Source organism: Balaenoptera borealis (genome assembly GCF_965194805.1).
Source record: "Balaenoptera borealis genome assembly, chromosome: 2".
NCBI lineage: Eukaryota > Metazoa > Chordata > Mammalia > Artiodactyla > Balaenopteridae > Balaenoptera > Balaenoptera borealis.
In genome coordinates, this window is record NC_138867.1 from 112,885,601 (window position 1) to 112,913,068 (window position 27,468).

General features: G+C 42.5%; 1 protein-coding gene across 3 annotated transcripts in view; it reads right to left on the reverse strand.

The window, feature by feature from the left end:
• Window positions 1–27,468, reverse strand: part of FSTL4 (follistatin like 4) — a 717,999-nt gene that overhangs the window by 352,565 nt on the left and 337,966 nt on the right. For all 3 annotated transcript variants that reach the window (XM_082378912.1, XM_082378911.1, XM_082378913.1), the window contains one exon: window positions 20,259–20,292. In XM_082378912.1, coding sequence (XP_082235038.1) covers window positions 20,259–20,292 — 34 coding nt within the window. The remainder of the gene's footprint in view (window positions 1–20,258; window positions 20,293–27,468) is intronic.

A 27,468-nucleotide genomic window follows, 5' to 3' on the forward strand; every position in this document is an offset into this window, starting at 1 on the left:
CTGCCATACTTTCTGGAACAAAATAGTGTTTCAGATTCACTGTGTACTTTTTCTGCTCCACTGGTGCAATCAGCCATTTCTCCAAGCAGTCTTGGCTCCGTAGAGGAGAACCTGGGCACTAAGGGCTTTCATTGCTACTGGGGTATCATGCATCTGGCCCATCTGAGCAAACAAAGCTGGGAAATGTTACACACACACAGACATACACACATACACAGACACACTTTGAGTTCTTACTGATACTTGCAACTCTAATTCAACAACAAAGGGTACATTCTAGATGTGCCTCTTTCCATATTTGTAACCCCCTTTCCTAACAGTGAGAAATCTGGTTCTCATTATACTCAATATATTTACTCATTTGTCTTCTGTTGAGTTCTTTAAATTATGCTTTATTAAGTTAGGTAAGTTCCCTTCTATTCTAGTCCTCCTTTTCTAATGATTTTTTTTCTGAAATAATGTTAGGTATTTCAAATGCTTTTCCTACATCTAGTGAGATCATCATATGACTTTTCTACTTAAATTTGTTGCTGTGGAGAAATACATCAGGACATTTCTAGTGGCAACCTAAATATAAATTTAGGGAATAAACCCAAAGTATTATGTTTCATTATTTTTTATTAATACACTACTATATTTAGTTTGCTAATTTTTGCTTAGGACTTTCACAGCTATGTTTAAAACCCACCTTTCTTTTTAAAATACCATTCTTGCCAGATATGAGTATCAGGTTCATTCTAGCCTCATAAGTATACACACTTTTTCTGCATTCTAGAATGGTTTGTGTGAATTGAAATTTTTATTCCTTGAATGTTTATTAACTTATTAGTACTTGTATCTGGATCTGATAATCATCTTCGTGGGAAGATTTCTAAATAGAAGTCTGATTCTATTTCTTTAATGATCATAAACTGATTGGGTTTTTTATTTCTACTTAAGTTTTGTAAAGTTTTATTTTACTTTTTTCTTTTTTAGGAATTTGACCATTAGAGCTTTCAAATTTATTGGCAAAATAAGATTCTGTTACTGTTTTAATTTCTGCAGCTTCAATAATTACATCTCCTTTTATTCCTCCTATTACATATTTATTCTCTCTCCCTCGTCTCCTCCTTCCCTCTGTCTCTCCTTTATTCCCTCGCAGAGTTCTGTCCGTTTTATTAGTTCTTTCAAAGAATCTGCATTTGGCTTTGTTTATCCTTTCTGTTGATTTGTTGTTTCAACTTTTATCATTTCTTTGTAATGTTCTTTGTTATTCACTTCCTTCTCCTTTATTTGGGTTTCCTCTGCTTGTCTTTACCCACCTTTGTGAGTTGGATGTTTAATTCATTGACTTTGGGCCTTGTTCTACTTTAATGGAATTACTTAAGATGATGGGTTTCCCTCCAATTTCTACTTTAACTGCATACCACAAATTTCAGTATGTAATGTTTGTTATTGTTTAGTTAGATACTCTCATTTTTTCTTTGACTTGTATTATTTAGAAAAGTATTTCATCTTCAAACATATGGGGGTATTTCTAGTCATCTTTTTTAAATTTCTTACTTTACTGTATAGAAATTTTATGAGAACTGCTCTTTGGTTTAACTTGTGGCAAGATTCTTAAGCTTTCTGTGCACACATGAGGAACACATGCCTTCACCACTTGTGTGTACTCTGGGTTACGATTTTGGACCTTCCTTTTAGTTCTCTTTAGTTACGTCTAATTTGCTCTTAAATCTATCTATTGATTTTTAAGATTTCAATTACATTTTCCATTTCTAGACATTATACTTGGTTGTTTTTCAAAAATCAAGATCATATATTATAGCTTTACTCTTTGTTTATATTTTCAGCTTTTTTTTATATCTTTATAAGATATTCTACTTTTTTTTTTTTTTATGCTGTACCTGTTAATTCCAATATCTGAACTTCTGTTTTTACTGGTTTTCACTTTGGTGTCTTTTTTATTGTTTTTATGTTTTGTGGTTTTTGACTGTGAGCTCACATTCCTTGGATGGTAACCTGTCAAAATCATCTGAGGCCTCTGATGAAGACGGATTCTTCTAGACAGGATTTGCATTTCCTTTACCATGTGCCTGGGAGTACTACCAACAGGACAGCTTTGCACTAAGTTCTTGGCTTGAGGTCTTCTCAGACCAGTCTGCTATATTAATTCCACTGAAAACCTGGCTCGTGGCTCTAGTTCTCAGAGGAGATATTTTAACCCTTCACTTGGCACCAAGGCTGGGGGCAGGCAGTTTTCTTCACTCATCCTTGAGGGGAGACAGGTGCGTTTGTCTTCCACCCTCACACGACACATGTAGCCTCTTGGGGCCTCAGCTTTAGGTGGACCGGGTTTCCTGACAGACTGATATGTCCTGGGCTGGGCTCCTGTCCCCCGTATATATATTTTTAAATTAATTAATTAATTAATTTTATTTTTGGCTACATTGGGTCTTCCTTGCTGCGCGCAGGCTTTTCTCTAGTTGTGGCGAGTGGAGGCTTCTCTTGTTGCAGAGCACAGGCTCTAGGCACGCAGTCTTCAGTAGTTCTGGCACACAGGCTCTAGAATGCAAGCTCAGTAGTTGTGGCACATGGGCTTAGTTGCTCCATGGCATGTGGGATCTTCCCGGACCAGGGCTCGAACCACTGTCCCCTGCATTGGCAGGCGGATTCTTAACCACTGCACCACCAGGGAAGTCCCTGTCTCCCCATATATCTTGATGTCATAAAAATTCAAAGCTCAAGGTCACCTGCATTGGGCAAACACCCTCAAAGCAAAAAGCAGCTTCAGAGCTCTGATTTTCAACTTTCTCTGAGCTTGTGGCCTCTTAGGAAATCTCCACTTTCCTGCCTTCTCACTGATGTCACTAACAGATTATTTAAATGCTTTATCCATTATTTTAAATTATCTCAAGTGGGAGAGTCAGTTAAGGATTCTAGCCACAGAGCTAGAAACAACAGCCTGCACAATAGTTCTAAACTTTTCACCTTATTATTGCCCACTCTTCCTGAAATAGTGGGTAAATGTGATTACTTAGGTTTAATGAAAGTAAATAATGTGGACCACTAAACCCAAGGCTTTCTAACACAATTCATTTCAGCAAGTACTCACTGCAGATGTCCTAGTTTCCTATGGGTCCACTTAGAATTACAAGACACAACCCAGCCAAGCCCAGCCCTGGCGTGAGTGAGTAACTAACCGTGTTGGCGAACAAGGGGCCTGCACAGAAGGTGGGCCAGTGCTGTGCTAAGGTTTTTAAATATGCATTTAATCCATACACGTGTCATATGATATAGAATTAATACTACCATTTTAGAGATGAGTAAACCAAGGCACAGAAGATTAAGCAACTTGCCCAAAGTAATATAGCTAGTAAGTTGGATCATCCTCAGAAAGTCTGGCTACGTTAAGTTTGAAAAACCACACAGAAAAATTAGAGAATACAATGGTACATGATGTGCGATTATATGAAGAATAAGACTAGGAGAAAGTCCCCAGGTAATGGTGGTTGGAAATGTTGCAGAGGAGCCAGCTGATAAGCAGACAGACTTTGGGTTGCTTTGCACTGTGCAGGAATGGCTTTCTTGCCCTTTGCTATAGTGTTCCACGTGATGTGGTCACGGCACACTTATGCCTGTCCCTAACTAGATGGGCACATCTTGCTCCTCTCCTCCCACATTCTGCCCTCTGTTAATTATGGTGCTTTTCTAGTAAATCTCCTTGGCTTCATATAAGTCCTTTCACAGCACAGCAGCCAACAAACTGGGAATCACTGTTCCTAAAGACAGGCGTGAGCCACGAGAAGCTGCTTGTAGCTCCAGCTCTGTTAGAGGTGAGCGATGTTTGCCTGCTTCTTGCCTCTGCTAACGACATTTGGGGGAGAAACAAGTGTGGGAGGGAGGACAAATCACAAGATAGTTTTTATAAAATGACTATTATAGAAATAATGAGAATCCAATAACTACCAACTACAGAGGCAAGAAAAATAATAAAGCAGAAAGTGTACCAAGCAAACAATTAAGACTATTTTATTAAAACAGTACTTGCTACTCAGCAAGCATTAATTCTCACTACACGAGTGCAGTAACTGTTTATCATCGGAATTTTGCACATTAAGGAAATCACGCAGAGGAAGTTAATATGCTCCTCCAAGCTCTAGGATACTCCGCAGCCCAGATTAAAAGTTAGCCATGCTCACTATTAGGCTGAGATGTCATCTCTCATTAAACTCTAAATCAGCTCAGAGGACACACCATGTTTATTACTTTTCTAACACCATGTGACTGATTCTGGGGGAGCCAAGAGAATCTTTGGGATAAATGCATTGATTAAAAGATACTTTAAATTTGTCTTTTTTTTTTAGCCCAATGAACCAAAATACATAAATCAGAACTATTCTGCTCTACTGAGTACTGTAGATGTATATTTAGATGTAACAAAATATCAGTGGGAAATACCTTTGGAGAGTAATTACAGTATATGTGGAATGTTTTGTAAATGCTTAAAACAACTGATCCATTTTAAAGACCTAACTTACACAGAGAGGACACAAATATTAGTTACCAAGCTGGAAACTCACTTGCAAACTTATAGCCTGGAGTTAATGTTTACAGATCAAGGCATAACTATCAGAAAAGAAAATAGTTTAATGGAAGACTTAGCTGCCTAAACTGAGGACCCACTTGTAGACACCAGCCTCACCAGAGATGCTCAAGGAGGGCTGAGTAGATAAGAGTTACTCCAGCCTTTACACTGAATTTCTCCCTGCTTCCCGCTCTCTTTCCCACCCCCACCCTTGCTGACATCTGGTTCTCCTGTGCTGTTATTAACAAGTTCTGTACCTGAGTACAAACAGGGACTGAAAACTCAAGTACCGACACAGGCCACTCAGGTAACTTAATGATTACGGTTATGCTGGCATTTCAACTTGTTCCTATTTATTTTTCAAAACTGCACCTGACACTCTGTGTCAGTATCAAGGAGGCACTAGGGAGCAGGGCAGACTGTGGCAAAATAGGAAAGGGTGCATACTCTCGGAGGACAGGGCTACTCACTCCAGCCTGTTGCTGCCATGAAGTCACACGGCCAGAGTTAACAAAGCGTTTCACTTTCCAAGATAATCAGCCTATCTGAATCTGTAAGTAGAATTTTCATGCTTTTAAATGTTGACAACTAACTCAAATTAAAATAAAAACACAAACAAACCCCTGTAGGCCAACACTGTGTAAGTCAAACAACATGATCACCGGCTGATTCTGGTCCACAGAACACCAGTTTGAGACCTCTCACACAGAACAAATATGGAACAGACTTTGGGCCCAGGGATCTTAGGAAAAGCTTGTGTTTGGTTTTCTTACAAAGAGGCACACAGGCTTAGTGAGTTGCCCAGGTAGGGTATGACATGGCTCGTTAGAAGTTCTGGGACTCGTTCAGGACCCAAAATGACTTTGGGGTGTTCACGAGGAAAGAAGGGATTGAAGCAGAATGGTGGGTTTAGGTACTAGCCAGCAGGCAGGGGAGGCATGTGTGTGCAAAAGTCCTTCCTGGCCCCTGGAATATAGGAGCAGAGCCACAGAATTCCCAGCATCCACTGGGTGCAGGGTGAGGCGGCCTCCAGGCAAAGTCTCCTGCTTTGGTCTCTGCCATCCTATATCCTGGCCCGCAAAACGGAGCTCTCGCTCTAGCCTCCTGGGGACGTGGGGGAGGAAGAGCCTGGTGGCAGCTCACTGTCTATATCAAGAGGGCGGAAGCCGAGGTTCATCCAAGATCAACAGACTGGGCCAGCATCCCACTCGGAGCCTCACAGCATCTGGCCTCCGACATTCCCTTCCTCTGTTTCCATCAGTCGTCCACACTGCTCCCTCTTCCATCAAGGGCAGCCACGGAGGTGCCTGCTCTTCTTAAGCTTTTCAAGGGCTGACCATTTAGAAGTGGCTTTGGGGAGGTACCTGAGAGCTGAGAGTCCTCGGGACAAGGGTCCTAGGGAGGCTACAAGAGCAAAACACAGGGACGCGGTATCACAGAGGACTCTGAACATTCTGTTACAATGAGCGTTAATATAAGGGCCGTCTACTAACTGAAGCACCCAGCCAGCCACATCACTAACCCGTCCAAAGCCCGTGTTCCCTCAGCCATAAAACAGCAGGTCACACTAGTGGGCCACACCGGACTGCTGAGTGTGGAAACAAGTTAACTTGGCAAAGCTTACAGTGGGGGCTTTAATAATGACAGTTGTCACCATGTGTTCCATCCCCCATGGTCCCCTTCCCTCAAGAGAAAAACAAAATGTTTAGAAACATTTTAAACAAAAGTCAAAGCGGAAAATTTAACTAGAAATCTCAACCAAGATGCCCATCCCTAGGAAATGATGGCTGAGTATCCAGGTTATATTGGACACTGCGCCACCTCTTGAGAGAAAGGAAAATCTGGCCCCAAGGGCAGGAAGAAAGGGAAGAAAAGGAAGAAAATCAACCACAGAGAGCCCGGAGGTCTATGCACACTGGCTCAGGTCCTCACGTCCTTCCTCTGTTACTCACTAGCCATGGGACCTCAGGTCCGTCACTTCCCCTGTTCAGGTGTGTGTCTCCACCTTTGAAAATAAGGGTTGACCCTGCAGGGATTTTCTGGACGTGGGGTTGGATCATGGGATGATTCCATGAATGGCAGCACCAGAAAGAGAGTTAGACTTCCCAAGGAGGGCATGACCACTGCCACGCAGAGCATTCAGGCAGGCTGCTTGGTGGAGGGGGTACAGCCACAAAGACTGGCTGTAGGACTGGTCTTGGAGACAAAGAGTGAGGTGGGGGAACAGGGGGCGCCTGGCCCAGACAGCTAGGCACATCCAGCATGTTCTCAGGTCATCTAAATGGGGCTCGGCCAGCACTGGCGTATCTCTCACTACGTTCCGAGTATCTCTGATCTGTGAACACTGGCATCCTAACGGATTCTGCTGTCAGTGATGGATAAGCATTGAGCTAATAGATGTCAAACAGCATTTGCATTTCTGAGATGGCTTCATCTGCTCCCTCTCCCAGGACTCTCCAAAGTGAAATGTGAAATTTGCATAGACAGGTCCACTCCGAACGGCTCCTCTTCCAGAAATCCCATGGGAAAGAAACAATTATTTAATTATTTCCTACACAGACAAACAGCTGAGCTCCCTAAACAGCAACCACAACTACAACCACTACAGGAGGCTGCTTCTCAACCTTCTCATCTTGGGAAGGCATGCAATTCCCCAAGAGACACATGGAAATGTTTATCACCCCTTGTAGTTTAAATAGCTTTCATTCATTCATTCAAAGCACACATCACAGTGAATTGTCTCGTTCATTAGAAATTCTGCAGAAAGCCAGTGAGAGGTTTGGGTTGGGAGAGCGTCAGGGAGCTGAGCATCTGGAATATGATCCAAGAAACAAACCATGAGGCTAGATTCACCCATGCTCCCTCTGGATGATGACAGCAGGGTCAGAATGGAGTTCTCAATTTGGGTTTCAGTTCCAGGGACACCTGTAGCAATCTGAACAGGCTGCAGAATCGTCTGTGTGGGGAGCATCTGTATTTGGGGGTTACTCTAAAGCAGTGCCCGACACACAGTAATGAATGGATTTTCTGGCTCTCCCTGGCTCTATTTTAAACTGTCATCATTTTAAACCACGAAATATGTCAAGTGGTAATTAAACCTCACCACAGACAGATACTGTGAAAATGATTAACTTTTGCCATTTCCCCCACACACATTTTGAATATTCTGAATCCCCAAGGTATGGGATCATTACATTGACAGATGAGAAAAGTTGTCTTCACAGTAATTTATTTTTAAAAGAACCAAAACAGGTCTGAAAATTCTGTGCTTTCGCATTGGGTTCTAATTTGAAAACTTCTGCTGTAAACTCACACTCCTCGAGGAAGCCTGGTGGGAGGAGTACAGAGCTGACATCACGGCTCCAGCCCCACCTCCATTAGCTGCATGACCCGGGACAAGTCCCTTGCCACCTCTGAGCATCAAGTTTCCCCACCCATCAGTTAACAATGATAATATCCTCACTCCACCCAACGCGCAAGTTTTCTTAAATGTAGTAAATGAGATGACAAATGAGAAAGCTCTCTGAGAGCAAAAAGCAGCCTGGTAACACTATCCAAGTATAAGATGTACATTCTATATAAAGGGGGTAAGTGATATGCTAGCACAGCTTTACAGACCTGCTGTTTTTTTTTTAAAAAAAAAAAAAAGAAAGAAAGAAAAAAAACAACCTCAACTCATTTTATTTTCAGTTGAAGTTTCTAAGCATGAGATTAGATCTGACCCTGTCAGATAAACGTCTCCTCTTAGCCACAGGACTCCCATTTTGGGCCCAAATATGCAGTGATTCACATAAATGATAAAAATTTAAATGAAGCAGCCAAGCAGCTGGATGGGAATGCTGCTTCCAGCAAAAAGAGAGCACAAATAACTGGTAAAATTAGTAAAACAAACAGATTTGAAATGTATTTTCCCTCCCATGACTCCTTTTCTGGACCTGTGATTTTCTGATTTAAGCCCCATTTCTTCTGAACGTGGAGGTCTCTGGTTCTCTCTGGCAGCGGCAGCCCTGCAGGGTCCCATCACCCTAACCCTGTGGGCACTTCAACTGCAGAATGATGAGTTCACGTCTGCGAATGTGAACATTTCAATCAGAATTGTACAAACATTGCTGAATTTCCATCAAGAATGTGCTTTCCTGGATGACCTCAGTTAAGCCCATTTTAATTCTTTTATCAATTTCCTATAGCGTTCAAAGGGTCCCCCATTTTTCTTTATTTACAAAACAAAATTGCAATGTCTGTGTCAGAGGGTGTTTATGAGGATTAAATAAAAGACTGAGTGTGAAAATTGTTTCCATTAAGAACCCTTCCAATCTAGAGAATTTATATTAAAGCAGTGAAGTAAGCCTTCACTCCTAAATGAATGTATAGACAAACGAGAAAGCACTTACTTTAAAAGCGGCTCATGTTCAAGGGCGCTGGTTTTCTGTAAGGCCCAGGTCACCCCACCACATCTGTGCCCCTGCCTGCCACATAATGCCCATTTGGAAGCAGCAGTGCAGAGAGGCCCCACCGTCCCCTTTCCAAGAAAAAAGGGGGATCTCTTATGAAGAATGGAAAATAAAGCTTCTGGAAGCCTCATGGAGGTGAGTACTGAAGTCACCAAGGGGTGGGACTGGGGGGATTTGCACATTAGCTTTTGATCTTTATGCCCTTTGGCTGAAGGGCTAAAGAAAGGAGAATGTGTTGGGGGTCCAAACAAAGAGTAACACCCCCATAGTCGGGCCAGGGGATGCTCGCTGCACCTCACCAGGTCACTGTGTCTATCACAGGGGAAGAGGCTGAAGGAGCAGGAGATCCCGTCCCTGGAGGGAGCCATGATTAAAAAAACCAAACGTGCTTGTATTTGTCATCAGGGATCTGGGTTCCAAGTCACATTCTCTTATAAGCTCCTGTGATCTTGGGTCATCAATGTGGTCTCTTAGCCTCGGTTTCCTTCTCGGAAGATGGAAGAGATGCCCTCCTCTGAAACGTTAGGTAAATGCTTGCTGAATCTTCGCCTGCCTTTGAGGCACTGAACACTCCTTGGGGGTGGAGGATGTGATAGAAACCAGATGTGAAATAATTAAGTAACTGATAATATGCACCTTCCTGCGTTGTGTTCCCTACCTGGGCAGAGCCCTAGTTGTCATCTGGGGATCTACCTCCCTCTCACTCTCAGGGGTACAGCTTGTGACTCTGCTAAACCCAGCAGCATGTGGCATCCCCCTGGCCTGTCACTGACTCAGGAGGGGGCATGTGACCCAAGCCCATCCAATCTGAGTAGATTTTAGCACTTTTGGGGGAAATAGCAGACCAGAAGCTCTCCCTCTTCACGGGACTTGGAGGTGGAAGGAGGGGCGGCTGGCACTCCCCCTGAGGGGGAATCAGCTGCGAGAGGGAATATGAGTGAAACCAGGTCCTGGTACCCTACGTTAGGTTTGCCTGAAGCCGGCATCCCTCACGCCTCCATCCCCTGCCCAGCTGTCCGGTTACCTAAGCCAACAAGATCCTCTGTTTGGGCTAGCTGGACTACGTTTTGCTATTTCCAACAACAAAAATGTCCCCCACTAATTGAGTGTGCCCAAAAGGAGACCCTCTGCCAACAGAACCGTCCTTCGGGGACTTCGCTGGTGGTCCAGTGGGTAAGACTCCACGCTCCCAATACAGGGGGCCCGGGTTCGATCTCTGGTTGGGGAACTAGATCCCGCATGCATGCCGCAACTAAGAGTCCACATGCTGCAACTAAGACCCATCGCAGCCTGCATAAACAGACAAACAAACAAATAAATAAATAACCATCCTTTGGAGAGAAGATCCTGAGAAGTCACGTCCACCAGGCCATCCAGAGAGCTGTTCCCCTAGGCCCCCGTGTCGGTCTACACTGAGCAAATACTCTCCCACTTTGGGGTCGGCCCCCCTGCAAGGTGCCTAGCCATGGTGCAGGGCAGCCAGGTGCCTTTCTATCTACAGGACACTCGCGCATCTCCCCGCGGACACATTAGTGGATACAAGTGCTCCGTAAAGGCAGGGACCACTCCTTGTCATCACCGCCCACCCAGCAGACGCCAATCCACCTGAGGAAACTTTCATTAGCACCTAAGAAACCTTCACGAAACCCTAAGAATGGTATTTACCTTTCCACCAGAGTGATTTCTCTTTTAGAGGTAATCATGATCAAAATACGTTCCCAGACATTGCTTTAAAAGCACTGCAGGGGTGAGGGGGCAACTGAGGGCCTGAGAACTCCCCGCAGAGGCCTCCAGAGAGTGGGTTGGTGGGCAACGACCAGCCTAGGTACCCAGGTGAACTAGCACCATGCACCATCCAGCAACACCGACAGTACTCACACTCCGGCCCAGACCACCCCCTGCTGACTTCACCCACATCCCAGAGGCTGCGTGCAGGTCAGTGTCCACATCCCACAGAGCCAGTGGCTAGTCAGTGCCTGCTCATTTCTGGGGCCCATGTTTCCTTACATTCTGAGAACATAAGGCAAGCTAATCTTACCTCATGCAAAATTCAACATTTTGAAAAAAGTTTTCTACATGCAGACCCTGAAGCATTTTCTTGGAACCCAATGACAGCCCCAGCCAAAAAGTATAACCAAAAACTGAGTGTGCAGAGAACCACTGGGTGGGCCAGGATCTCCGGCCCTCCTTGCCTGACCTGCAAGGGCCCTCCAGGGGCACGTGGCTTGTTCACCACATGCTTGTGCACCAGAGGGCACACTGTGAAGCCCTCACCACAGCCACAGGAAGAAACAGGCCAATGGCTCAGAAGCAGTGAGCACCCAGAAGTGAGCGGGGCTGATCAGGAGAGAAAGCACTGCACGCCTCACTCCTTCAGATGAGACACATCACCTTGCAGATTACTCCCCATTTGGGCTCTGTGACTGCTGAAGCTGAGAGATTAAAGATTTGTTGTAAAGAGACAACACAATCTGAAAGTAAGGCGATGGGAGGGTTTTGTGGGTTTTTTTTTTTTTTTTTAAGAATTTTTAACAGATGAAGTAATTCTGAGGACAAGAAAGGAATTACATCATAACGGTCAGTTGGATTCTGTATCTCGTTCCCAAGAAAGAAAGGTTGCTGAGCAGCAAAAACATAAAAGAGACAGAAACAAATGATTTTTAAGTCACAGATAATTAACCCCAGAGGCTCACTGATGGCACATTAATATTGCTGGGGCAAATGGCTTAACAAGTTTGAAAAGGACCTCAGCGTTTATACGCAGCAGATCATTTCAAGGGTTCCTGAAAAGCAGAGAAACTCCTTCTGGCTTGGGGGCCAGGCAAGGGGCAAAAATGACAAACATCAGCCTTCACTGCTGGGATCTCAGAGAAGAGAGGCGACTCCCCTGGGCAGGATGGGACCTCAGCGGGTCCAGCAGGAGTGCTGCACATCACTTTCCAGGCCTTGACAGGCCAGCTGGGTGTGATTCAGAGTGATGCTGTCTTATGAAGGGCTTGCCGTACTCTCCTTATGAATCTGCAGTGGTTCGTATCTTTTAGGGGTTATGACTTCTTAGATAACATGACTCTTCCCCCACCAATTCCAGACAGGGAGCTATGCGCACGTTTTGCAATGCCACCCCAGGGAGACTCCTCGCTGACACAGCTCGCTGTACAGGGCTTCCTGACCCCGCTCAGACCTACTGAGGCCCTTCATAACCACAGAGATTCAGCTGATTCGCATGAGCACCTTTTAAGGACTTTCTATCCGAGGGACCCACAAGTTGTCAGAAAGAGCAGAGTAGCTCCCTGAGGATGGTCATTAAGGAGAGGGAGCCCTTTCAAGAGCAGCAGTAGGAAAAGTAAGCACAGCAGATGGGACAGGGGTGCCCAGGAACTGTGGGGTCCACAGCCAAACAACCTGGCAGCACCTATACCTGTGATTTTACTCTATGAGAAGTGGAGGTGTGACAAAGAGCTGGGTCAGCCCTAGGATGTGCCAGGATCTAGCACTTTTTCAGTGCTCGTTGTGTGCACAGGGTGGGAGACCCCAGCAGGAAGAGCCTCGATCCTTGCTCTCCCAGGGCTCATCCTACACAGCAGCATGAGAGCTGCCATTGGAGCACAGGCCACAGCCACCAGTGCTGTGTGCCATGGCGCTGAGGCACCAGGTGAGGCACCACACACATTCAAACAGCAGCACGAGGGACTCCCTGAGGTGTATGCAGCAAGGTCCTGCCTCTTCCAAATCACTGGAGAAAATGACATCAGCCAGATGATAGGAGGAAAAAGCCACTCACCAACAGCCTGGAAGACCTTTGATTAAGGGAGAACATATAAGGGGCAGTAGAGAGAACTCAGGCTCACTCGGGCTTAGTCCACGGCTGGTCTTTCCAGGTCCAGGCACTTAGAATTGTTTTCGGGAAGCTTGGGGAACAGAAGCTTGGGGTTACTCACAACCCGAGAATCCTCTGGCTAAGGCTGTGCTCGGTCCTTGGGAAGGCCATTGTCTGCACTCCCTGAGCTTTATTATGATGAAGTAATTGAAAGGAAATATTAAGGGTCTAGTAATTGTGATGCTCAAGACAGTTTCTGACCCCAGTGCCCAGGAAACCCTTAATCTGGGGAGACAAATTTTATGTGTGTTTGTCCGTACGTTCTTAAAGACAGCATCAAGAAGAGAGCTGTTTGGTTCTTCTGATTGCAGAATACGAAAATCTGAGCAGAAAGTTAAAGACTCTGACAGAGGGGACAGATGGGAATGGCTAAATTTCAGAAAATCCTTCTCAGGAAAAGTCAACAGGCTACAATATGCAAAGTCACCTTAAGTCTGCTTGGAGACAGAGGGATGGGCTTGGTCACTGAGACATTCCTCATTGCATGTCCGAGGCCAAATCTACAAGATACAGTATAAGTAGCCATAATGAAGACTACCAACCTCACTGGGCACTGACGCCACTGCCCACACTGTGCCAAGGGCCCTCCATGCCAAATCCCTCCCCATATTACGTCCAGGAGGCTGTGAGGGGCATCAATTGCATGCTGCCCAGCATCCTTCCTCTGTGGACCAAACCTGCATCCACTCCCTGGCATTTGAGTAAGGGTGATTCTGCAAACTTCAAGGGGAGAATATGTGATCTCGCTTGGCCAATCACAGTATTCCAGTCCCTCCATGCCACAGTGATTGGTTTACGGCTCGAGTCATGATATTATACAAGGCCAGCAAATCAGAATCCTCACTGAGACTTTTCTCCTGTCACTCTGGAGGAAAGCAGTTCCACCCTCTGAGATGGTGAGCGGTCAGGACCCTGTGAGCTGCAGCTGCTAGGAGTCATCCTGCAAAGCTGTGTGGAAGAGACCAACACACCAAGAGGAGGAAGGAGAAGGGGTGTCAGAACCCCTGTGTAAGCTGTTCTTGAAGCCAGATCCACCCTCCCTTAGATTCCGCAGTTTGACAAGGCTTTTAGGCTTTAGCCAGTGCAAGTTGGGTTTCAACAACCCAGAGTTGGGACTAATGGTCTATACTATTACTATCCTCATTTTTTTCAGAGAAGACTGAGTAACTTCCGCAAAGTCACACTGTAACTGGAGAGGTGGGATTCTACTGTCTGCCAATTGGTCATGACTAAACTGGGTACCAAAACGTTGTATGCAACCAGAACACATCAGCCAGCTGTGTCATCCACTCCCCACTTAACCTGGGGCAACTAGGTACGATACAGTTTTGCAGCAGCTAAAGAGTGGCAGCACTATCCAGAAAGAGTCCACTGCTGTGGGGCTAGAAACTGAAGGAGTCAGATGCCACCTCCACCTTTTTGGAGCCCAATGACTGCAGGAGAGAACCAACAAGCTCTGCTGTATAGAGTGAGGGTAGGGTGGGGAAGGAAACCCCATTTCTTTCCCCAGATGGCAGTCTTGATTGGAAAAGGACCCACTATCCCAGGCACTGTCAATCTGGATGGCTCCCTTTTAAATTCCCTACATCTGCAGCCATTCAAGAAGTTATCTCAAAAGAAGCTAGGAGTTTATTAATCTGTTTCATCGAAGACAGTCAGCCACTGTACATTACACCAAGATAGATTATGCAGGCAGCTGAGAGATCCAGAAAACATCTGCTAAACAAAATCAAAATTAATGGTAAACAGAATGCAATTCTTGATAGCTGAAGTTCACCCAGATGCAAAGAACTATAAAGGGGCTATTAGAGGCAGCTGCCAATTAAGGGGATAATTCCAAGGGTTTTCACAAAGTGAGGCTCTAGTTACACATTCAGGACTGGCAGGTCATGTTTACGTAGGAGATTTGCATTGCTAAGGAGCCAGAGCCAGCCTGCCTGTGTGACTGTCACTCCCTTCTCTTTTTCCGTGAAGACAGCAGCATGCCTCTTCTCAGGTTTCCCTCACAGCCCTGCTGGAAGCCACACCAGGCTGGTCTAGACTGGAATGTGTGAGTGAACCATCGTTGGGAGGGTGGGTAATGCAACGTGACATTGGTGCCCACCCCAAAACCCACAGCCTCTAATCTCAGCACAATCACAGACATCTGGAATAGCTTACAGATCACCCCATGCTCTAAGAGATGGCTGACAAGGGCTGAATTATCCCAGTTGCTTGCTCAGCTTACTCAAGTGTTCTCTCATGGCTGTAATTCAATGTGATGGGATCAGTTAGAGAAAAGCACTGGTTTGAGTAGATGAATTCTGGCAGTCGTAATCAGCATCAGCCCTCAGAGTGGACATGGGAGTGTCTTGGAGAGGTGAGGTTGGCAACTTTTGCTGAAGCTTCAGAAAAAGTTAAAATTAAATTGTAGGTGTCTAGAGGGAGGTGTAAAAACACCTGCATTAGAAAGCAGATAAATAAGCAGCCATCTTTCCTTCCCCATGCAGCTGGCACAGGTGGGTCCCAGGGCAGGAGGATAATATAGGACTGCCCTGAAGGAGGAATTGGGTCCAGCTGGGGTAGGCATGTACCCTTCCTAAGAGACGTCCTCCCAGTGTTGCTGTCCTGCCACAACCTCTGATACTATATCTCCCAAGAGCCCTTACCACAAATCTAAATTGGAAACAAAGCTCCCTTAGGAAGTTTTCTTCCAAGAGTCCCTCTCAGCTTTCTGGGCTTGGCAGTGATCATGTATGTTTAGAAATCCTTGGATGATAAAGCGAGATCAAGTCATTTAAGCCACTCCATCCCACCCATTAGAGAGGTTCACTGCATCAGAGGGACATTGGTCCAGAGGGATGCTGACCCAGAGGACTCTTTGTTCCTACCAAAATTAGCATGGAAAGGAAGGAGTCTCGTGCAAGGTGCTATCTGCTCTGCTCATACCATGGGTTACTGAGAGTTAAGGGAGGTAAAGAACATGAAAGCTCTCTGAAAACTTCAGAACAACTGAGATATAGTTATCATTATAACTAGCTCACCACTCTCTCCATGCACCACCCTTGGAAGACAGTCACTGGTGCTGGGGCATGTCCTGGGCTCTGATGAAGCAATCCCTCTTCATGGACTCTCTAGAGCAGGGCTTGCAAAGGGCACTGCATGGAATGTCAGCCCAGAGATGATTAAAAGCAACAAATCAAGATGCCATGGGAAACTAAGTTTGGGAAATGCTGCATATTACACCTCCTTTTGAAAGTCCTATTTAGCATCTTAAAGACCTGAGAGGTTCTGCAGTAAAAATAACAACTACTAGCTCAATATTGAGTCCAGCATTTACCAAGTGTATTATTTCCCTATGGCTGCTGTAACAAAGTTCCATAACCTGAGTCGAACAAGAGAAATCTGTTTTCTCCCAGTTCTGGAGACTGGAAGTCAGAAATCAAGGTGTTGACATGGCCACACTCCCTCTGAAGGCTCTAGGGGAGGATTCTTTGTCGCTTCTTCCTAGCTTCTGGTGATTGTCAGCAATCCTTGGTGTTCCTTGGCTTACAGACTCATCACTCCAATCTGTGCCTCCATCAAAGCACGCTGTTCTCCCTGTGTGCCTGTGTCCATATTTCTCTCTTCTCAAAAGGATCTCACTCATTGGATTAGGGCCCACCCTATTCCAGTATGATCTCATCTTAACTTAATTACATATCTGCCAAGACCGTATCTCCAAGTAAGGTCACATTCACATGTTCTGGGTTAGGACTTCAACATATCTTTTTGGGAGACACAATTCAACCCATAGTACCAAGCTTATGTGAACATGGAGCACTTTCATCAATGCACCAGCTGGTAATATCTAGATATCCACAGAACACTCCCTAAAAGTGCCTTTGTAGGACCAAATGACTCAGTGCCTCTCTTGCTTAGCACAAGGACAGAATCAGAGTGAAAAGTATATATAAAAAGCAATTTTTAAAATTTTCACTTTATTCAAGAAATGACTGTTGAGCAACTATAGGCCCTGGGCTAAGGCCTTGAGGACTTTGGGAGTGAATGAGGGGAGGGTCTCAGCTCTCAGGAAATGAATGACCTAATAGGAGCCCTTAACTCTCAGGTAAAGTAGGGTAAGCAAAACTCTTCAGAAAGAGAGTTGGAAGGGGTGAGGGAGAGGTGGAACTTCACAAAAGATGAGGGACAAAGAGCATGCAGGCTGCAGGAACAGTGAAGGCCAGAGGCAAGAAAGCTGGGCTACAATCTGGGAACCGTGATATCACTGGATGGGAGGACCACAGGGGGAAATAAAGCAGAGAGTGGGTCTGAGGCACACAGTGCATTCATATCACCCTAATGGTCTCCAACCCAACTGTGACTTAGCCCAGACTCCACTTCCACTGCTAATATTAGCCCCCTCATTTCTCACTCCACAGACTTATTCAAGAGTTTGCAAAAGTCACATAGCGTAAAGTTGCAATTGGTCATCCATTTGTTGCAATGAACTCTGGTTGGAGCTGATATCTTGAGTCAGATGTAGTATTAAAACAAACAAAAAAAACCAAACAACAAAAAAGGAAAACATCTTGGGGTTTGTGGTCCAGAGGCTACCTCTCTAGACCTTTCCAGAATCTCCTGGGCTTGGTAAACCGGGCGGAAAAATTCAGAGTGTTAATTATTTGCTCCTCTTTCAGTGCCAGATCAACATAAGTGTATGTTGCTAGACAACAATGTCTTACTTGTGTTTGTAGGAATAATAGTTTATTGAAATATTCACAGTGCTTCTACTATTTTTATACCCATACACTATTCTGGAGAAGATTGATAACCCTACTCTCATGCTCCCTTATAAGTCCAGCAACGAAGATTCTCGAGTTCCTCTTGCCTTGTCATGGGGACTCAGGAGTTGACCAAGGAAAACTATTTGGCCCCATGAGGAATGGCACTGTCAGGGTCTGTCCTGGATGGAGCCTAGTCAGGAAGCAGTCTGAAAGTATACAGTTGTGGTCACCTCATGAAGATGCCTGGCAGGTGGCTCTCAGGAAAAATACTAAGTCTGGATCATCCACGTGGCAGCTTTGCATGGGGAGATGGTGGCTCCGAACTGGAACTGAACTGCCTTCCACGCACTTGACCAAAGCAATGAGAGTGGCCAGTACGTGTGGTGTGAACGGCAGGTTTAAAGAGAAGGAAATGTTTTCTGCTTTCCTTTGTCCTTGGACTGCTCAAGCTGAACAGTAGGTGACCACTGTTTTAAAGGAACCCACTTGGGTGGTTTGGATCAGAGCTCCATTTCATCCCTAGCCTTGAGTTGCTTTTGGTCTGGAAAGGTGGCTTTGTCTCATGATATCCACAGCTAGAACATTCTCTGTAATTATGAATTGTTTTACATTAACTAAAAGAGAATGTCTTTGATCACTAGAGTTTATCAGTGTTGGATTGTTTCCATTGTGACATTCTTAAATTTTTTGTTTCAAAATATTAAAGTAACTCATGTTAGAGACTCTTTCAACATGAAAGTCTTGTAGTTGAGACATTACATATATTTTACTGTTTATAAAAAAAGTCATCTATACAAAAAAAAAAAAAAAAGATTAACAACCCTACTACCCAAGCCTGTGAATCCCAGACTTGAAAATACTTGGAACCCACTCTTCCTTCCTTCCTGCCAGGTTATAAGCACTGACATTAAGGCACTGGGCTATTTCAGGAATTTTCAAACACTCAACTTTGACAGAAACAAGCAAGAAACACATCAGCTCACAATAGGAAGAAAAAAGTTTATGTTATGTCAAGACAAATTTACCAGTACAAACCCAAGGCATATGCTCCCAGTAAGCCAGTTGTGAAAGATGCTGCTTCTAGAGAGAAGGGGATTATGGATGATTAGAGCACAGCCTGACCATGCTTTTGCTCATCCTCAGACACTCAGTCTTCTAGGAATTGGGAGTCTCGGGTACAGTAAGGCCTTTTATGCCTTTGAGCAAAAATACATGTGGTTCTCTCATACCCTAGCCTTACTATTTAAAGACATTTCTAACACAAGGACAGTAATATTCCAAAACAGTCAAGTTTATGTGATTCCATAACGCAAATTAATTCTAAACAGTCACACTCAGGGGTAGTGAATGAATAGTATTCTAAACCAAAGTTCATGCCTACCTCTGGCTATTTCTCTCTAGTATACATGTCATTGTACCCATTGTGAACACAACTTTGAATAAGAAACATGCCTTCCCTGCTGCCCCACCCACCTTCATCCAATTTCATTTGATTCTGATATCCAAACAATGCAGTTTACGCTATGGATGCAGTTCAGAGGACACTGAGTCCAAAACCAGAGATGATGGCAAATGAGAATGAAAGCCAGAAAATTCATCCTATAGCTAGATAATCCAGATCCTTCGTATCCAGTATTCCAGTACCATGGACAGCAGCAAACAACCAGTTCTATTAACCCATCTGTACAGATAGTATGGAAAGTTTAGGTCTAGGAACACACTTTGGTAACATGGCCATTCTGTGTCTTTCACTGTACTGCATAAAATAAGAACTAAACCAGCGGGGAGGTTTTTAGATTTGAAAGTCAATATGGTATTTGCTCACTTTTAAAGATTGGCACTCTTTTTGGAGACAATACCACAGAGAAGGAGACGTGATTAGGGCTAAAGCCAAAGGCCAGACTCTAGACCAAGAATTCACTTTGGTTTCTGACTTCATCCTCCCATCCCTGCAATAAAGGGCTGATTGGTGGTGATTTCCATAAATCATACAAAAGACACCCTCTCATGAGAGACTAGGTATTACTGAAAGCAAGTAAACTTCAATTTCCACTAAAAGATTTCAGAAGTTACCACCCATATATATATTTACCACAGTGATCAGAAAACGAATGTGCTAGAGGAACTCTGGCAGGGAAAATAAAACACCATTGCATTGTTTTCGGAAGGGAAATTAATTGCTTATATCTATTTCAGCTTAACTAAAGTTGTAAAAATCTAAGAAATATTTTTCACAGTGGCACATTTTCCCAGATATTGAAATACCTCAAACCATAAACCATTTTTTACTGTTGAGGTGGTTTTCACCGGGTGGAACTAAATTATTACTTCAAACTTCACTCAGAAGATGAGGCCTCTCTGGAGAAACTGTAAACATTATCATGAATAAGCCAGTTCGCCAGACCCCATCTCTGATACTAGAAGGTAGAAGACACAGTTCTCACAAGCAAACCTGGACTTTAGTTCCTGCAGTCCCTAGAGGCAAGTGCCAAATTGTCAGCACCCAGAAAAGGCCACACGAAATTTCAAAGAACAGGCTGAAGTTCGTCTTAACTTCAACAAACTACATCCAAATGTCAACAAGGAGAATGAAATGAGTATGAATGCATCTTCCCTACCTTCTCTTCTTGTGACTTCAAGGCTTCTGGATTCCTGCAAGAAAAGAAAGACTTGGTGTTTTTGAAGAATAATTCATATGTAGAGATACTTGAAAATATCTCACCTGTTGTTAGACATTTATTCACAGAAAGGTGAACAATCTCATAAGAACAAGACATTCAGCAATGTGGGGTTTATTAAACTCTCATACATACATACATCTGTAAATGTAAACTACTTGTTGCTTTGTTGGCTGAAGCAAAAAATACTGTTAATCATGCAGTTTTTAATGAGCAGAGCCAACTCTCACGGTCTTCCTTATGTGGAAACTGGGCTGGTACTAATTGTTAGGAAAGACCTTGTTCCAAGTTGAATTCCCACCCTCCACCTAGACTGCAGGTGCTTGTAGGGCCTGGGGAAAACATAAGAAGACAGGGGCCAGAATTATATGAGCAGCAGCAGGTTCTGGTTCGTGGTGCCACGGTGAAGACTAGCATTGCTCCTGGGCAGGTCACTGGCATGATCTGGTGATTGATTATGCTCATCAATAGTTTCCAAAGGGTGGGATATTATGGACAATTTGGATAGCCAGTCCACGCCACTGGACTGAATTAAGCCCTTGGCTTTTCTAAATTCAATCTCATCTTCATGCACTGTGCAAAGCAATAAGCAAAGTGTTTCAGAAATTACATAGGTAAAACAGTGTCCCTGCATTGAAGATATGCACAGTTGAATAGAAGGGTACAGAACAAACACAAATTACTGAGAAATAAAGGGGTGATTTTGCCTTGATAAATACCAATATATTCACATTCAACTGAAAATATAAGAAAAAGTGTTGTTTTTTTTTTAAGCACTTTGTAAATAGCACTGAAGAATGGGAAGGCTTTCAGACAGCAATAAGGGAAGGAGGGTGCACCAGGAAGAGAGAATGGCTTGAGAAAAGACAGGGTGGCAGAAAAGTACAGGGCATGGTCAGGAAGCAGTAAAAGACCCAGTGGGAAGTAATGGGGGGAAAGGCTGAAACATATTGCAGTTTCATAACTAATAAAAAGTATCTACAATCCATTATAAATGACCAGTTTAGGATAAAAAGCCTAATTTTGAGAATAAGCTGAAAATCCATTCTAGCAATTGAAGAAAAGAAGATCAAACACCGAACTTGGGACAACTCAAAATCACAACCAAAAAGACCACTCAGCACCATCACTTTTTAAACAAATGATATTGTCTTTCATACCTTAACATTCTTGTCTAGCATTCTTATGGAGCCAGGAAGGGGAGGCAATATTACAAAGGAAACTGAGGAGGCACTGAAAAGACTGTCCTGCCCAAATTGCACTTTCTGACTGCCATCTCTGTAATGAGTCAAAAGCCCAAGTGGAGACCAATTGAAGATACATGTTATAGGGCCGCAGCACATCAGCACAGCACAATTAACCAAACAAGCATCCAACGTGCTGGTTCCTCAGCAGCTCAGGGTTCAAAAGAGGGAGCTTGGACAGTAGTAACTGTAATGAGAGATACGAAAGCCATGAAGCACATCATGCACTAAGTAAACCCAGCTCCTTCCACACTGCTCCTCAGCTCTCTGTTCTAGGGGCTGGCACCTCCATCCTTGGAAATAACTAGTATTTGTGGAATAGGGACTGGTACAGCTCTAGAAAAAAACTTTATGGAAATTTTATTGCAATTGCATAAAATTTAAAAATTAACTTAGGGTAAGTTGACATCTGTATAACGTTGTATCCCCTTATCTAACATGGTATTTTTAATAATTTGCTCAAGTCTATTTTTCTTTCTTTCAAGAGTATAATTTTCCTGTATATATGTTGAAAATTTATTTATTACATACATTTTGTTATCGTAAATGGAATTAATCTTTCATTATATCTTATAACTAGTTCTTGTTTGTATATGTGATAGCAATTGATTCTTATATATATATAACCAACCACTTTACTAAATTTCTTATTGTTTGTAATAGGTTTCCCAATGATTCTTTTGGGCTCTCCATTTATATATTTATACAATCTGCAAATAGCAGTGATTTTCTTTCTTCCTCCCAGTTTCTACGTCTACAGTTGCCACACTTTCTCTAGTCTTATTCTTTTTTTTTAACATCTTTATTGAAGTATAATTGCTTTGCAATGGTGTGTTAGTTTCTACTGTATAACAAAGTGAATCAGCTATATGTATACATATATCCCCATATCCCCTCCCTCTTGCGTCTCCCTCCCACCCTCCCTATCCCACGCCTCTAGGTGGTCACAAAGCAATGAGCTGATCTCCCTGTGCTATGCAGCTGCTTCCCACTAGCTAGCTATTTTACATTTGGAAGTGTATATATGTCAATGCTACTCTCTCACTTCGTCCCAGCTTACCCTTCCCCCTCCCCATGTCCTCAACTTCATTCTCTACGTCTGTGTCTATTCCTGTCCTGCCCCTAGGTTCTTCAGAACCATTTTCTTTTTTTATAGCTTCTATATATATGTGTTAGCATACAGTATTTGTTTTTCTCTTTCTGACTTACTTCACTCTGTATGACAGTCTCTAGGTGCATCCACCTCACTGCAAATAACTCAATTTTGTTTCTTTTTATGGCTGAGTAATATTCCATGGTATATATGTGCCACATCTTCTTTATCCATTCATCTGTCGATGGACACTTAGGTTGCTTCCATGTCCTGGCTACTGTAAATAGTGCTGCAATGAACATTGTGGTACATGACTCTTTTTGAATTATGGTTTTCTCAGGGTATATGCCCAGTAGTGGGATTGATGGGTCATATGGTAGTTCTATTTTTAGTTTTTAAGGAGCCTCCATACTGTTCTCCATAGTGGCTGTATCAATTTACATTCCCACCAACAGTGCAAGAGCGTTCCCTTTTCTCCACACCCTCTCCAGCATTTATTGTTTGTAGATTTTTTGATGATGGCCATTCTCACCGGTGTGAGGTGATACCTCATTGTAGTTTTGATTTGCATTTCTCTAATGATTAGTGATGTTGAGCATCCTTGCATGTGTTTGTTGGCAATCTGTATATCTTCTTTGGAGAAATGTCTGTTTAGGTCTTCTGCCCGTTTTGGGATTGTTTGTTTTTTTGATATTGAGCTGCATGAGCTGCTTGTATATTTTGGAGATTAATCCTTTGTCAGTTGCTTCATTTGCAAATATTTTCTCCCATTCTGAGGGTTGTCTTTTCGACTTGTTTATAGTTTCCTTTGATGTGCAAAAGCTTTTAAGTTTCATTAGGTCCCATTTGTTTATTTTTGTTTTTATTTCCATTCCTCTAGGAGGTGGGTCAAAAAGGATCTTGCTGGGATATATGTCATAGAGTGTTCTGCCTATGTTTTCCTCTAAGAGTTTGATAGTGTCTGGCCTTACATTTAGGTCTTTAATCCATTTTGACTTTATTTTTGTGTATGGTGTTAGGGAGTGATCTAATTTCATTCTTTTACATGTAGCTGTCCAGTTTTCCCAGCACCACTTATTGAAGAGGCTGTCTTTTCTCCACTGTATATTCCTGCCTCCTTTATCAAAACTACGGTGACCATATGTGCGTGGGTTTATCTCTGGGCTTTCTATCCTGTTCCATTGATCTATATTTCTGTTTTTGTGCCAGTACCATACTGTCTTGATTACTGTAGCTTTGTAATATAGCCTGAAGTCAGGGAGCCTGATTCCTCCAGCTCCATTTTTCTTTCTCAAGATTGCTTTGGCTATTCGGGGTCTTTTGTGTTTCCATACAAATTGTGAAATTATTTGTTCTAGTTCTGTGAAAAAAGCCATTGGTAGTTTGAGAGGGATTGCATTGAAATTGTAGATTGCTTTGGGTAGTACAGTCATTTTCACAATGTTGATTCTTCCAACCCAAGAACATGGTGTATCTCTCCATCTCTTTGAATCATCTTTAATTTCTTTTATCAGCGTCTTATAGTTTTCTGCATACAGGTCTTTTGTCTCCTTAGGTAGGTTTATTCCTAGATATTTTATTCTTTTTGTTGCAACAGTAAATTGGAGTGTTTCCTTAATTTCTCTTTCAGATTTTTCATCATTAGTGTATAGGAACACAAGAGATTTCTGTGCATTAATTTCGCAACCTGCTACTTTACCAAATTCACTGGTTCGCTCTAGTAGTTTTCTGGTAGCATCTTTAGGATTCTCTATGTATAGTATCATGTCATCTGCAAACAGTGACAGCTTTACTTCTTCTTTTCTGATTTGGATTCCTTTTATTTCTTTTTCTTCTCTGATTGCTGTGGCTAAAACTTCCAAAACTATGTTGAATAATAGCGGTGAGAGTGGATAACCTTGTCTTGTCCTTGATCTTAGAGGAAATAGTTTCAGTTTTTCACCATTGAGAACGCTGTTGGCTGTGGGTTTGTCATATATGGCCTTTATTATGTTGAGGTAAGTTCCCTCTACACCTACTTTCTGGAGGCTTTTTATCCTAAATGGGTGTCGAATTCTGTTGAAAGCTTTCTCTGCATCTATTGAGATGATCATATGGTTTTTCTCCTTCAATTTGTTAATATGGTGTATCACGTTGATTGATTTGTGTATATTGAAGAATCTTTGCACTCCTGGGATAAACCCCACTTGATCATGGTGTATGATCCTTTTAATGTGCTGTTGGATTCTGTTAGCTAGTATTTTGTTGAGGATTTTTGCATCTATGTTCATCAGTGATATTGGCCTGTAGTTTTATTTCTTTGTGACATCTTTGTCTAGTTTTGGTATCAGGGTGATGGTGGCCTCGTAGAATGAGTTTGGGAGTGTTCCTCCCTCTGCTATATTTTGGAAGAGTTTGAGAAGGATAGGTGTTAGCTCTTCTCTAAATGTTTGATAGAATTTGCCTGTGAAGCCATCTGGTCCTGGGCTTTTGTTTGTTGGAAGATTTTTAATCACAGTCTCAATTTCAGTGCTTGTGATTGGTCTGTTTGCATTTTCTATTTCTTCCTGGTTCAGTCTTGGAAGGTTGTGCTTTCCTAAGAATTTGTCCATTTCTTCCAGGTTGTCCATTTATTGGAATAAAGTTGCTTGTCGCAATCTCTCATGATCCTTTGTATTTCTGCAGTGTTAGTTGTTACTTCTCCTTTTTCATTTCTAATTTTATTGATTTGAGTCTTCTCCTTTTTTTTCTTGATGAGTGTGGCTAATGGTTTAACAATTTTATCTTCTCAAAGAACCAGCTTTTAGTTTTATTGATCTTCACTATTGTTTCCTTCATTTCTTTTTCATTTATTTCTGACCTGATCTTTATTTCTTTCCTTCTGCTAACTTTGGGTCTTTTTTGTTCTTCTTTCTCTAATTGCTTTAGGTTTAACGTTAGGTTGTTTATTTGAGATTTTTCTTGCTTCTTGAGGTAGATTGTACTGCTATAAACTTCCCTCTTAGAAATGTTTTTACTGCATCCCATAGGTTTTGGGTCGTCATGTTTTCATTGTCATTTGTTTCTAGGTATTTTTTGATTTCCTGTTTGATTTCTTCAGTGATCTCTTGGTTATTTAGTAGTGTATTGTTTACACTCCATATGTTTGTATTTTTTACAGATTTTTTTCCAGTAACTGATATCTAGTCTCATAGCATTGCTGTCGGAAAAGATACTTGATACGATTTCACTTTTCTTAAATTTACCAAGGTTTGATTTGTGACCCAAGATATGATCTATCCTGGAGAATGTTTCATCAGCACTTGAGAAGAAAGTGTATTCTGTTGTTTTTGGATGGAATGTCCTATAAATATCAATTAAGTACATCTTGTTTAATATATCATTTAAAGCTTGTATTTCCTTATTTATTTTCATTTTGGATGATCTGTGGTGTGAAAGTGGGGTGTTAAATTCCCCTACTATTACTGTGTTACTGTCGGTTTCCCCTTTTATTGTTGTGAGCATTTGCCTATGCATTGAGGTGCTCCTATGTTGGGTGCATAAATATTTACAATTGTTATATCTTCTTGGATTGATCCCTTGATCATTATGTAGTGTCCTTCTTTGTCTCTTGTAATAGTCTTTACTTTAAAGACTATTTTGTCTAATATGAGAATTGCTACACCAGCTTTCTTTTGATTTCCATCTGCATGGAATATCTTTTTCCATCCCCTCACTTTCAGTCTGTATGTGTCCCTAGGTCTGAAGTGGGTCTCTTGTAGACAGCATATTTACGGGTCTTGTTTTTGTATCCATTCAGCCAGTCTGTGTCTTTTGGTTAGAGCATTTAATCCATTTACGTTTAAGGTAGTTATCGATATGTATGTTCCTATTACCATTTTCTTAATTGTTTTGGCTGTGTTATTGTAGGTCTTCTCCTTCTCTTGTGTTTCCTGTCTAGAAAAGTTCCTTTAGCATTTGTTGTAAAGCTGGTTTCATGTTGCTGAATTCTCTTAGCTTTTGCTTGTGTGTATAGGTTTTACTTTCTCCACTGAGTCTGAATGAGATCCTTGCCTGGTAGAGTAATCTTGGTTTTAGGTTTTTCCCTTTCATCACTTTAAGATGTCCTGCCACTCCCCTCTGGCTTGCAGAGTTTCTGCTGAAAGATCAGCTGTTAACCTTATGGGGATTCCCTGGTGTGTTATTTATTGCATTTCCCTTGCTGCTTTAATATTTTTCTTTGTATTTAATTTTTGATAGTTTGATTGATATGTGTCTTGGCGTATTTCTCCTTGGATTTATCCTGTATGGGACTCTCTGTGCTTCCTGGACTTGATTGACTATTTCCTTTCCCATATTAGGGAAGTTTTCAACTATAATCGCCTCAAATATTTTCTCAGTCCCTTTCTTTTTCTCTTCTTCTTCTGGGACCCCTATAATTTGAATGTTGGTGCGATTAATGTTGTCCCAGAGGTCTCTGAGACTCAATTCTTTTCATTCTTTTTTCTTTATTCTGCTCTGCGGTAGTGATTTCCACTATTTTATCTTCCAGGTCACTTATCTGTTCTTCTGCCTCAGTTATTCTGCTATTGATCCCTTCTAGAGAATTTTTCATTTCATTTATTGTGTTGTTCATCACTGTTTGTTTGCTCTTTAGTTCTTCTAGGTCCTTTTTAAATGTTTCTTGTATTTTCTCCATTCTATTTCCAAGATCATCTTTACTATCATTACTCTGAATTCTTTTTCAGGTAGGCTGCCCATTTCCTCTTCATTTGTTTGGTTTGGTGGGGTTTTACCTTGCTCCTTCATCTGCTGTGTGTTTCTCTCTCTTCTCATTTTGCTTAACTTACTGTGT